Source organism: Megascapheus bottae, chromosome 13 (genome assembly GCF_031878675.1).
Source record: "Megascapheus bottae isolate mThoBot1 chromosome 13, mThoBot2.hap1, whole genome shotgun sequence".
Classification (NCBI taxonomy): domain Eukaryota; kingdom Metazoa; phylum Chordata; class Mammalia; order Rodentia; family Geomyidae; genus Megascapheus; species Megascapheus bottae.
The window spans coordinates 6698120-6711612 of record NC_143521.1 but is presented as its reverse complement, the minus strand read 5'-3'; the positions used below and the strand labels follow the sequence as shown (position 1 = coordinate 6711612).

At 40.4% G+C, this 13493-nt stretch overlaps 1 protein-coding gene across 1 annotated transcript; it reads left to right on the top strand.

Moving 5' to 3' along the window:
• Nucleotides 1-776: 776 nt before the first annotated feature.
• Nucleotides 777-7564, top strand: Npy2r (neuropeptide Y receptor Y2). The gene is made up of 2 exons (XM_090343987.1): nt 777-857; nt 6244-7564. The coding sequence occupies exon 2, from the start codon at nt 6266-6268 to the stop codon at nt 7412-7414; it is 1149 nt and encodes a 382-aa protein (XP_090200113.1). The 5' UTR covers nt 777-857; nt 6244-6265; the 3' UTR covers nt 7415-7564.
• Nucleotides 7565-13493: the final 5929 nt, after the last annotated feature.

The window sequence follows — 13493 nt, the reverse complement described above, 5'->3', positions numbered from 1 at the left end:
CCAGCCCTTCTCCCGCCAGCAGCCCAGGAGCGGGAGCGCTGATCGCCCCTGGTCCTTGGATGGCAGATTCCAGCCGCCGCTCGGTTGCCAGTAGCCTGCCATCTCCGCCCCGCCCCTGCCCCGCCTTTCCGCTGTGGCTTTGGTGAACCCGGGGCTGGGAAGCTGGGGCTGCGGTCCAGGGGATCTGTCCAGGCTGGGCCATCTCTTACAGATCAGGGGAGCAGAGAGCAAGGGAGAGAGAGAGGTTCCTTGGAGGCAGGAGGTAGGCGTGGTGCAAACATCCAGAAAAATGCAACTTGGGGGTGTTCTGGGGAGTGGGGACCGGGGCTTCAGGTGGCCCTGGGGACCTGCGATGGGGGATCCATGCAGCTTATGGTCCCCATATGCAGGCTTCTAAGTCTAGGGGCAGAAGGGACATTTGTTTCCATGGTCACAGAAACTTCCCACCTAGATCCTAGATCCATCCCCCTCAGGGCCAGCGCTTGGCAGGCTTCGCACCTGTTTCCCTGGGTCTAAGGCAGGGCTTTGCCTCCTGCCACTCCCCCCGCCCCCGCCCGCACCACCCACTGTCGGGTCTTCACCCGCCCAGTGCTGCACTGTGCAGACCGCTGCCTGGCTCCCAGTGCCAGCCCAGAGGTCGGCAGCAGCGCTGAGCTGAGCAGCGCCACCCTCCTGGCCACTCCGACTCCTCCAGCTGCTTTTCCATGCGCCTCTGGCTGGCCCAGACTTTATAGAACAGCACCTGCTTTGGGGATCCCCCTCGAGTCTCTCCTCCCTGGTGATCCGGAATCATCGCTCTGACCTGACCCGGCTGCACACTTCCTTCTCCATCTCAGCGCAGCGCCAGGGCCCTCTCAGTAAGTTCTGATTCGTTTTCTGGGAAAACTAACCCAAAGAAGCTGGGGTCCTGTCCTGTAAGGGATGGACATAAGCTAAATCCTTCACCACTCCAGTTCAGGTGGAAGGGGAGAGGGAAAGAAGAGGTTATGCTACTCCTACTTCCTACTTTAGCTCGATTGTTTTTTCCCCCTGAAGATTCTTGAGTATCCCATGATCTTTTGTCGAGGTAGGTCACTCTTCCACAGTCATTTCCTTGTTTCTGATTACTGGCTAGAATTATATACCTGTCTGAAGTGCAAGGTCATATTCAATTATCCAAAGCAGTTCAAGAACAGTTACATTTATCTGTATGTACTGGTTTTCCACCAGAAGGATTCATCCATTGCTAGGAGCATATAATGATCTGGGAGGTGACACAGAATGCTTTAGATTGCTTGCAATAATTACACAGCATTCCCAAGTCATTGAAATGAAATAGGCAGTGCTGCTTTCAGAGCAAGGAGAAGATAGAGTGCATAAAAGAGAGTCACTCCCAGATGTTTCTGATGGGATTCAGAATATAGTGTTCCCTTAAGGCAAATAATCATGCAGTGTTTTTGGAAAGGTCCCTCTCTACAAATCTAGGACTATCTGGTTAAGGAAACTATAAGGAATATGGCAAGATATCTAGGATTTGTTTTCTTCACCCTGAGAAACAAATACAAATTCCTAGAAGTCATGCTTGGTAAGATTCAAACCTCTAGAAAGACAAATTCAGGGATAATACTATTTCAGACAGAAATGTTGCAAATCCTCAGATGTAATCATTCAACTGTAAGCTTACTCAATTGAAGTACCTTGCATCTCAGAAAAACAAACAAACTTGAAGCATGTTTTCTTTTTAACAAAGGAATGTTTCTGCCAAAAATCTCTCGGATTCACTTGCTTAGAATATCTGTACTATTGAATGGTTCTTTTTTAAATTGTTTTGGATAACAGATGTCCCATTTATGCATTATTTCAAATAAAATTTTGTTCTTTGTGTATAATTTAACTTTTGTGCTTTGGCAACTTTTTCTCTGTGTTCTTTTTTCCCTTTCCCCCTTTCCAGAAGTGTTGTTAGAAACTGATGCATTCTTTATTGTATTTGGATTCTTTGACTTGGCCAAAGCCTAACAGTGTGCTTAAGAGAAGTCAACAGTGTCTATATACTAATAGCTGATTGATTCATAAAACTTCCTTCAGAGAAACTGTAAATAAAAAGCCTATGGACAAAAGAAATCAGAAATGAAACAAAAGAACAAATAAATCTGATATATCAGATACACTTGTTTTTCCAACATTTTTTTTTTTTTTGTGGATCATGGGGCTTGAACTTGGCCTGGACCCTGTCCCTGAGCTTTTCAGCTCAAAGCTTCCACCTTGGGCCTGGGTGCTGTTCCTGAGCTCTTCTGGCCAAGGCTACCACCCTACCCTGGAGCCAAGCCCCACTTCCTGTTTTCTGGGGATTGATTGGAGATAAGAGTCTCAAGTTCTTTTGTGCCCTGGCTGACTTTGAACCTTGATCCTCAGATCTCAGCCTCCTGAGTAGCTAGGATTACAGGCATGAGCCACCCACTCAGGCTCCAACATTCTTAAATCTCATATCATTCTTAATTTAGTCTGTTATGATCTCTAAACTTTGGAGTATTGCTAATTCAGTTAATTACATGTCCAGACTCATTGTGCTAGGTAAGTTTAGCTTCTTTCTCAGTATAAGGGAAATGCTACAATCACACACACACACACACACACCAACACAATTTCATGATTTAGGTGACTTGTTTCTATTTTCTGAGTTATGAAAGAATGGAGAAAAATGGGAGAGAGAAACTGGTTTCCTTGGAATAAGCAATTTGAATTCTGTGCAGAAGGAAGTAGAGTTTGCTGAGAAAGTCGTAGGCCCTTCTGAGAAGCAGGTGTCCTATGGGAGGATATGGTATGTGTCTGTACGACAGGGAGAGAGAAGAGGAGAGGGAAAAGAATGGGGATGTGAAAAGATGGTAAGAAATAAACAGATAAACACCTGTGGAAAAGGTTTTTTATGTTATGTTTGGACTGACAAAGTAAAAGGTTTTGATCAGATATCAATTTAAGAGAGTCTTGGGGCAATTTTCTTGTAGAAATAGATGTCTCAGGAAGAACAAGAAAATAAACAGAGATGTCATGCTAGAGCGAGGAGTTCTTGGTAGTTACGGAAAGTATTTGGTGAAGGACAGGATCAAAATTATACTTTATACAAAACAGCTGCCAGCTGCCAGCAATTCTCAGTGAATTGTTCATTTCAGCTTCCTTTTTAAAGAAAAATGAATTATTTAGTACATTTAATATACTAGCTAGTGTGCTGTGAATTAAATAATGAATGAAGAATAAATATATAATCTTCAAATAGATTTCTTATTGGGTAGATATAGGGAAACAATCATGATGCATGTGGCATGTTCAGTGTTAGAAGTTAGCATTTGAACACAGGGAAGGCAGAAAGTCATGAGAAAGGCAGACCTGCTACTGGGATGAGGAGCAGCTCAGAAGATTGGAAGTGATATTGGAATGTGAAGAGAAATGAGAGCAGTAAGCAGGGATGATGGCAGCCTTGCATGTCCTACTAAGTAACTGGGATTTTCTTCTGCAATCTTATGTGGCTGGCCCTTTCATGGGAGAGTAAAATAATCAAAGTGCAGTCGAGCAACCCAGACAAGGTGCAAGGGAAGGAATCAAAGGCAGAGAACTGAAGAGACAGGGACCGATATTGGGACTACTCAGGCTGAGCAAGGCAGCAAGGATAGGGTGTTATTGCTACCTCTAGCTGCTGAAGGGGAGGGAGAGAGAGACAGAGAGAGAGACAGAGACAGAGAGAGACAGACAGAGAGACAGAGACAGAGAGAGACAGAGACAGAGACACAGAGAGAGAGATAGAGAAAGACAGAGACAGAGAAAGAGAGAGGGAGGGAGGGAGGGAGAGAGAGAGGGAGAAAGGGGGGAGAGCCCCCAGTAGAAACAGAATCATAATGGATCTGTCCTATAGAAAGGAGAGCCTTGCAGGACAAATGAGTCACTTCTCCAAGTAAAGGAGGGAGGGAGAGGAGGGCAGAAACTTGCTCCATCTCCTTGCCTCCTTAGTGACTTAGCTCTATCAGGATCCCTGTCTTAGAAGCCTGAAAGTACCCTGCATGAGATTCAGTCCTCCTGTGGCATACAGGGGTCAGGACAGATGGGGAGTGGGGTACATACAGATACAGCCAAGTATTGCCACTGTGCTCAAAACCTATTGCTCTTCTACCTCTACCCATGGTAGTTGAAGCAATTGCAATTAAACAAGCCAAATTCATTTTCAGTTTGTGAATTCATAACAGCATCCATATGTCAAAGATAGTATGATGAATTACTACTAGGATTTTGTTTTCTCATGTTCTTTATATTTAACAAAAAATCTTACAGTAGATGCCAATATATGATTTGAAGCAATCTGGGACTATTTGGGGAAAGCATATGATCTCAATGCAACTCTGTCTAGTAAAATGTAAGAGCCTTAGTGTAAGAGTACTACTGTACTGTCCACATGCCATTGCAAAGGCTCACTCATACATAGACTCTGAAAGCCTTGCCCCAAGCACATTTGAATAAATGCAAGCAGCATATACGTCTTAAATACCAGTTTACCTGTTAAATGCATGAGTTCCTGAGGAAAAGCAAAAGAGGTAGGAACATGTGTCTTAAGACTATTTCAGTAATTACGGTAGAAGGGAATCAAGCCACTCTAGTAGAAACAATAAAAGACACGTGGAGGAAAGGACAGGACTGAAAGAGGTAAGAAAGCTGGAAGGGCTACCCCTTTTTGATCATTTGGTGTCTGTATCCATGGGAACTGTTGATTGAAACTGGTCACATGGATAGAGGAAAAAGTTTTAGGGAGAGGAGCTGTAAGGAAGTTTACATTTAAGGATATTTTTCTTATCATTACACTGTAAGATTCTTTACTATATGGGCCCCCCTCTCCTTTTTTGTTATCAGGAATTAACTTAGGGTCTTACCTTTGGGAGGCAGGTACTTTACCACTTGAGCCATGTACCCATCCAGTTTCAGTGCATTTTACTGTGTGTGTGCGTGTGTGTGTGTGTGCATGTGTGTGTGTGTGTGTGTGTGTGTGTGTGTGTGTGTGTGTGTGTGTGCCGTTTCTGGGCCTTAAACTCAGGACCTGGGCTCTGTCACTGAAATTTTGTGATCAAAGCTAGTGCTCTACCACTTGAACCACACCGCCACTTCTGGTTAATTTTTGGTTTGTTTTCATAGCTAACTGGAGAAAAGAGTCTCAAGGACTTTTCTTCCAGCCTGGGTTTGAACTGTTATCCTCAGATCTTATCCTCCCGACTATCTAGGATTACAGGCATAAGCCATTGGCACCTGCCTTTGTTTTACTTTCTGAGTAAGATTTCATATTTTTTGCCTAGCCTGGCCTTGGAATATGACCTTTCCCAGGAATATGGTCTTTCCCAGGAAAGTGACGGTTTTCACTTATTATGTTCCCCACATAGCTGAGGTGACTGGAGCACATTGGTACTTGTGGCTCTTTGGATGAAATGAGATCTCACCAACTTTTTCCCTGGGAAGACCTCAAAAGGCAATCATACTAAGCTCTGTTTTCCAAGTAGCTGGGGATACAGGTGAGCATCACCATAAATTTAGCTGTGGAACACAAAGTGACCAATACACAAGAAAACATGGCCATGCAACAGAGTCTGCTTTGACTTAATGCTTTGCTTTGTTTTTCTAAAATTGGCAACCGGCTCAGGGGTTGATTTTGTTGCTTTTGTTTCTTAATTTTATTTATTTATAAGTTCAAAGCAGTAAAAAGTCAAACTTCGTTGGTTATTAATTTGGTGAATTTGTAGCAGGTATAAAATGGATGGTTTTCAGGTTTTTTCCTACTTAAAATGAAAGGCAGCATACCCAAAACTGTATCTCCATTGTAGAAAAGAAATTAACCTTATGGCATCATTGTATACACATTAAGCGAATGATTTACTTGAAGTAGAATTATTAGGGATCTGTTTTATTAAGATAAAGCACTATGCAATTTGGGAGATCAGAAGAAGCTAAACAGAGCCTTAATCAAACACTATAATAGTTCTTTTAGGATATTTTCTTTCTTCCCTCTGTTTTCCTTGTTTCCTATGTAGTGTTCTCTTTGCTTTGAGGAGGAATGCTTTATTAGTTTATATAGTAAAGAGAGCAAGTTTTTATTATGGTAACTCTGTGTGTATCATATGCATTGATCATATTTACCCCTCTATTACTGGATCTTATATCTATGCTCTAGGTCCCTGCCTTTTTGGTTACTTTCCTGTCATTTTTTAAAGTAGGTTTCATTATGACCTCTTCTTATAGGCCAAGTGGAATCCCACTGAATATGGGCCCAATAGATGCCGAGGTGGAAGACAATCAGACAGCAGAAGAGGTGAAGATAGATCTGTATGGCCCGGGACACACCACTCCTAGAGGGGAGTTAGCCCCTGACACTGAGCCTCAGCTCATAGACAGCACCAAATTGCTGGAGGTGAGGGTTGTTCTCATCCTGGCCTATTGCTCCATCATCGTACTTGGAGTAGTTGGGAATTCTTTGGTGATCCACGTGGTGATCAAATTCAAGAGCATGCGCACAGTGACCAATTTCTTCATTGCCAATCTTGCTGTGGCAGATCTTTTAGTGAACACCCTGTGCCTGCCATTCACACTCACCTACACCTTAATGGGTGAGTGGAAAATGGGTCCTGTTCTGTGCCACCTGGTACCCTATGCCCAGGGCCTGGCAGTACAAGTGTCCACAATCACCTTGACAGTAATCGCTTTGGATCGGCATCGGTGTATTGTGTACCACCTGGAAAGCAAGATCTCCAAACGCATCAGCTTCCTGATCATTGGTTTGGCCTGGGGTACCAGTGCTCTGCTAGCGAGTCCTCTGGCCATCTTTAGGGAGTACTCATTGATTGAGATTATTCCAGACTTTGAGATTGTGGCCTGTACTGAGAAATGGCCTGGTGAGGAGAAGAGCCTGTATAGTACTATATATAGTCTTTCCTCCTTGTTAATCCTGTATCTTTTGCCTCTGGGCATCATATCTGTCTCTTACACTCGGATCTGGAGTAAGCTGAAGAACCATGTCAGCCCCGGAGCTGCAAGTGATCACTATCACCAGCGAAGACAGAAGACCACGAAGATGCTGGTGTGTGTAGTGGTGGTGTTTGCGGTCAGCTGGCTGCCCCTCCATGCCTTTCAGCTTGCCGTGGATATTGACAACCAGGTCCTGGACCTGAAAGAGTACAAACTCATCTTCACTGTGTTCCACATCATTGCCATGTGTTCTACTTTCGCCAACCCGCTCCTTTACGGCTGGATGAACAGCAACTACAGGAAGGCTTTTCTTTCAGCCTTCCGCTGCGAGCAGAGGTTGGATGCCATTCACTCTGAGGTGTCTGTGACTTTCAAAGCTAAAAAGAACCTAGAAGTTAAAAAGAACAATGGCCCCACGGACTCCTTCTCAGAGGCTACCAACGTCTAAGGAAACAGACTGGAAATGTCGAGTGCCTCTGACCCGAGCTGTCCATCTAGTTGAAGCATCTGCTTAGGGCTGCATGTCCATTCCCATTTTAAGTACTGAAGAGAATCTGCAGGGAAGCACCTGTAATCAGTGTATTTTCAGGAAAGTTGGCTAGCAGCATCTAGGTGAAAATCCATACTCATATTCAAAGACAAGTTCAATTACAGTTGAATACTGAGCAAAAATAGTGAGACCGACTACTGTTGTGTGACTGTTTGCCAAAAGTGAATGAAATTGAAACAATGAATGTGAATTTTCAACATGGCTAAACATAGGGGTAAACCAGTTGACTTTCTCATCTCAGGACCTGCCTGGGATATTGTGCATGTTTTTTGTTCCTCTGCAGCTAGAGAAAAGTCTCCAAAACCTAACTTGTTCTAGGAAGTAATTGGCCATGCTTTATGGTCTGTGTTTATTCTTCACATAGATGAAATCCAAAGGAAAACACTATCGGTAAAAATGAATTCAATGACTTTATGATGAGTTCAAAGGGAAAGCCTGAAATATACTAGATGATTAATACTTTGATCATGATGAGGAGAATTCTGAATACTCAGTGAGCAGTTGTTTTGAAAAGGAAAATGCACCCTTGGAAAACCATTTCAGAAGTTGGAACCAAAGGCTGAAACTCCCATAATGACAAGATATGTAAATCATGATTGAATTTCTCATTTGAAGTCATTCTTGCAGTATAAAAATACTGATTAGATCTGGGTGCCAGTGTCTTATGCCTGTAATCATAGCTGCTCAGGAAGCTGAGATCCGAGGATCATGGTTTGAAGCCAGTTGCAGCAGGAAAGTCCTTGAGTCGCTTTATCTCCAATTAATTGCCAAGGCTCAAGGGGTAGAGTGCTAGTCTTGAGCACAAGCTCTGAGTTCAAGCCCTAGGACTGGCGCAAAAAATTATTTAGATAATAAATAAGTAAACAAGTTAATATTTCATATGATTGCTAACTTGTGTAACTTTTCAGGCTATGTAATTTCAGATGTCCTTGTGTTGAAGCAAAGTTTGTGCTAACAAAATCAGATTCAAATTTTTTTTTTGCCATTACACAGTTATGAGCAATTATACCAGCATGTAGTTCTAATATCCTTACAGAACACTGTAGTGCTTTTTTCCTTTGGAAATTATGTTCTCTGGACCTATTCATTGTAAATAAAATATAATTTTGTTTCAATGGATCTATGTGCTAAGAAATACTTTAAAAAACATTAGAAATGTTCTGTTTCAGCTAATTTCAAAGACATTTAATCTTTCAAAGTGAATTTTCTCTATTTTTGGTTAACATGAACACATAAGAAAACTATGCCAATAAGTGGCAGAATGTATACGATAGGGCACTTTTCACTGACGTTATGAATGAAGTTTTTAAGTTCTATAGCACTAACCAAAGATTGGTTTCCTAATAGTCAAGAAAAATAAATGAGATGCTAAAATACTTGCACTTAGTTGGATGCTGCAAAAGAAGCAGGAGGGTAGTTCTAGTTTTGAAAATATGGCAGAATTGGTGAATATATTTCTTCCATTTTATGTAAATTCAATCTGAGTATTACATTTTGTTATATTATTAATCGTATGGATATTTAAATTTCATACTGTATCTTTTATTAATTGCCTTTCATTCTAAATATTTAGACTGATTTTGAAATAAACTACATTTTTGGAATGGTGAAAAAGGGAAATAATAGAAATCAGACTAGGTGGAAAGAAGAATAAGACATCAGAAAACAATTATATATATATATATATATGTCTTTGAAAATCATACCATTGAAGAACTCATTCTTCTGTTTGATTCAGCACAATTGTCCAAGCTTTGTTCATTTTATATAGAAGTTATTCTTTTTAGGATGTTGATAGAAAATTGTAGCAAATTTTCCCCCCTGGAGGAATTGTTAGCCTGTGAGATGGTGCATACTACTTTGTGTCCTGCTGTGATAGTGAGTTATTACTGTTAAGTTTATTATTCAATTAATATTATTTCTGATCCAACTAACTGTATTGATTCATTTATGAACGATATTTTCTTGTAGTGATTAAATTGTTGGAATAAAAAATGGTTTTTGAATCAGAGAAACTGTGTGGAACTTTAGTCATAGATCTTCTATTCTGTACCTCAACCTGTCCATCAATTTACTCATTGCTAGCCACATCGTTCTGAGATGTATCGTATTTCCTTTACATCACATCTTCTTTATTTATTTTTAGCTCTGAATTTGCATCTCTACTTGGCAATGAAAAGAGTTTAAATGGGTTCTTCCAAGGATAAACATTCTTTAAACAACATGTCCACCATAGAGCAAAACCTTTTCTAATCCTTTCACAACTTTGACTTACACACTCATGCCCCAAAGCTTTACACTCCAGTATCACACTTGATATTCCACATCCATTCATTCTTGCATCTCAATTCAATTCTAGATGTTTTCTGAATTCTTTACTTCTTTCCACATTCCAGATGATAATTATCTCCTAGATTCCTATTTTCTATCATCTAGATTAAAGTAGTGTCTTCTTAATTGTTCTTTCTTTTTTTGTCAGTCCCTGAGCTCTTTTTCTTATTGCTCTATCACTTTGAGCTTCAGTGCCACTTCTGCTTTTCTGATAGTTAAATGAAGATAAGATTTTCATGGACTTTCATGCACAGACTAGTTTGGAACAGTGATCCTCAAATCACAGCCTCCTAGCCTCCTGAGTAGTTAGGATTACAGGCATGAGCCACCAGTGCTCAGCTTAGTTGTTCTTTCTACATCTTGTCATCTCTAACAATTCAACTTTACTTACTTGAGACAGCAATTTTTCAAAAATTCAGATTCTGTCAAAAAAGCTATACTGACTGAGATTCTTCTATGTATTCTTATAAATAAGTATATTATGGGTGCTAAGATTTGAACTCAGGGCCTGAACTCAATGGGCAAACACTTGAGGATTTTTCAGATAGTATCCTTTTATCTTGTCTCACTCTTTTTTTTTTTTTTTTGTAGGTTTTGGGGCTTGAGTTCTGGGCCTGGGTGTTGTCCTTTAGCTCTTCAGGTCAAAGCTAACACTCTACTACTAGAGCCATAGCACCACTTCCAGTTTTCTGTTGGTTAGTTGGAGATAACAGTCCCGCAGCCTTTCCTGTCCAGGCTAGCTCTGAACTATGATCCTCAGATCTCAGCCTCGTGAGCCATCACACCCATCATGTCTCATTCCTTTTATCTACCCCTCTCACATATTGGGAATTCTAGCTTCTTGAGAATGAATCTTGTTAACATTCTTTTCCCAAGCTGGCCTACAAATACATTCCATCATGTCTCCTCAGAAGGAGCTAGAATTACTGCTGCACAACCTCAAGCATAGGTCCATGTTTTATCTCTGACAAATTTACTTTTGCCTCATTCTTTGCTGCTAGATTTTAAGTACCATAAAAACAGGTGACAAGCATTGTCTTATGATTTTACAGTTCTTCATATTTGTATGTCTACAACCAAATTAACATTTAATCACTATCCATGAAGTAAACTGATTTGAACACTCTAGCATCTATTTTCTCAAAATTTTACAATGTGTCCTCTAAGAGAGTCAAATTTACAAAAACAGGAGTCCAGTAAAAACATATTAATATTTTCAGGATTATATTGTTGTTTTTGTTTGAAATCCAGTAAAGATAGATATTTGCATCCATAGAAAGGACTGAATTGCCAGTTGCCTGTGGCTCATGCCTGTAATTCAAGCTACTCAAGAGACTGAGATTTGATGATCACACTTGAAAGCCAGATCATGCAGCAAAGCCTGTAAGATTCTTATCCCAAATCAACTACCACAAAATCTGGAAGTGGAGCTGTGGCTCAAATAGTAGAACATTAAACTTGAGCAAAAAAGCTCAGGGACAGTGTCCAGGTCCTGAATTCAAACCATAAGACACAGAGACACACACACACACACACACACACACACACACACACACACACACACACACAGAGAGACAGATAGAGACAAAGAAGGAGAGACAAAGAGAGACAGAGACAGACTCAGAAAGAGAGATGTGCATACATTCCACTTATGGCTCACTTGAAATTACCTAGAACATTTTCACCAGGAAAGACAGAGAAGCTAATGAAATCTGTCAGTCATGATTCAAATAGGATAGAGAAGTCATTGTAACTATTCCTAATAGAAATTGACTTAGTACAAAAGATTAGAGTCCTAAAAAACTCCATTATATATCATCTAGAAAAGCAAAGATTGGGATAAGTCTCCACTAGCATTATGGAAAATAAGAAATGCAAAATTGGAGGAAACCATGGCTTATATCAACAGCACAGCACTAAGTAATGCACAGGACAAGGCCCAGATGTATCTGTTAAACTCTTGCTGCTTATATAAAAGGCTTTTCTATTACAGAAGTAAAAGTGAGCAGGGTGTTGGTTCTGCAAAAAGCAGCAAGAGTTTAAACAGATACATCTGGCCAAGGTTTGATCTCTGTCCTACAAGCCTTGCTGGCAGACATTTAGAGAGTTCCTAAAGGAACTAGATGATGAGTTAGGTAAAGGGTAAGACAATAATGGGACCTGGAGAATCACAATATTGTGTCAGTCCCCTCCTCTCCTTGTTCCTGTAGGTTCTTCAGAGTTGCAGTGATGTAATTTGACTGCTTGGACACCCCCCACACCACTTTACTACTCTTAATAATAATTATATTATATTATTATATATTAATAATAATGGTCTCTAAAAACAGCCTGTTAATACAAATGGACTGACAAGTAATATGCAAGTCAAGGCCATCCATAAATTTTATGGTATTTTGACTGGAGCAGAATCAGAAATAATAAATACTAGATAATGATATCAAGATATGAGCACCAACTTAAAATAACACAGCACAAAAATGTAAACTCTCAGCTCACATCCCTGGATGACCAAAAGAAACTAATGATGTCCTGGGGAAAAACGGGTTTTTAAAATTTTCATTTGATAAGTGATACAATATTAATGTATAGATACATTGATTATACAAAGATAGTTTAGAATTCAAGCTATCCCATGTTTTCATGTGTCTTGTTCATGTTCTTTGACATTAAACAAAAGGTGGGGATTTTATTCATTTTAGGGTTAAGATAGATTAATTTATGAGGAGTTATAAATAGTACATGGTAGACCATAAACCTTTTCCTGCCTTAAAGTAGTGGACAGATATTCAGATTCCACAGTTCTTGAGGGTAGGAAAAGGGTACAAGAAGTGAGTGTGGCTCTCAGGTGAGGACAGTTCACACTGTTGTCTGTAACTGACTCTTTCGTCCCACTTTATGAACATGTAATTAAATTGAAGGAAGCAAAATGCCTGTGGCAGAGTCTACTGATTTGTACATTACATTAAGTCAAATTTCAACATCTTAAAAAAATACTTGTAATAGTTGGTCTGACACAGGAGTATAGTATGCTATTAAAAATGCTCTTCATGGGGCCAGGATTGTGGCCTAGTGATAGAGTGCTTGCTTAGCATGCACTAAGACCTAGGTTTGATTCCTCGGTGCCACATACACAGAAAAAGCTGGAAATGGTGCTGTTGTACAAGTAGTAGAGCACTAGCCTTGAGAAAGCTCAAGGACAGTGCCAAGGCCCTGAATTCAAGCTCCAGGACTGGCAAAAAATACATACAATAAAATACAACGTGCTACCTTCTCATTATAAAGTATAAGGGAAAACAATAATAAATCAAGGGCTTTTTTTCATTACATTTATCCTATGATAAAAGAAAGTACTATAATCAGGTGTGGTGGCTCACACCTGTAATCCCAGCTACTCAGGAGGCTGAGATCTGAAGATTGCGATTCAAAGCCAGCCTGGGCACTAAAATCCATGAGACCTTTATCTCCAATTAACCATCAGAAAACTGGAAGTATGGCTCAAGGGGTAGGGAGGTAGCTTTGAGCTGAAGAGCTCAGGTACAGAGCCCAGGCCCAGAGTTCAAGTCCCACAACTGACCAAAAAAAGTACTATAAATTATTTAGACGATAACAGGTACACACATGCATATATATGTATGTGTATATA

What these genes read in the sequence shown, in the direction of transcription:
- Npy2r (XM_090343987.1), top strand. Translation starts at nt 6,266, where the DNA reads ATGGGCCCAATAGATGCCGAGGTGGAAGACAATCAGACAGCAGAAGAG.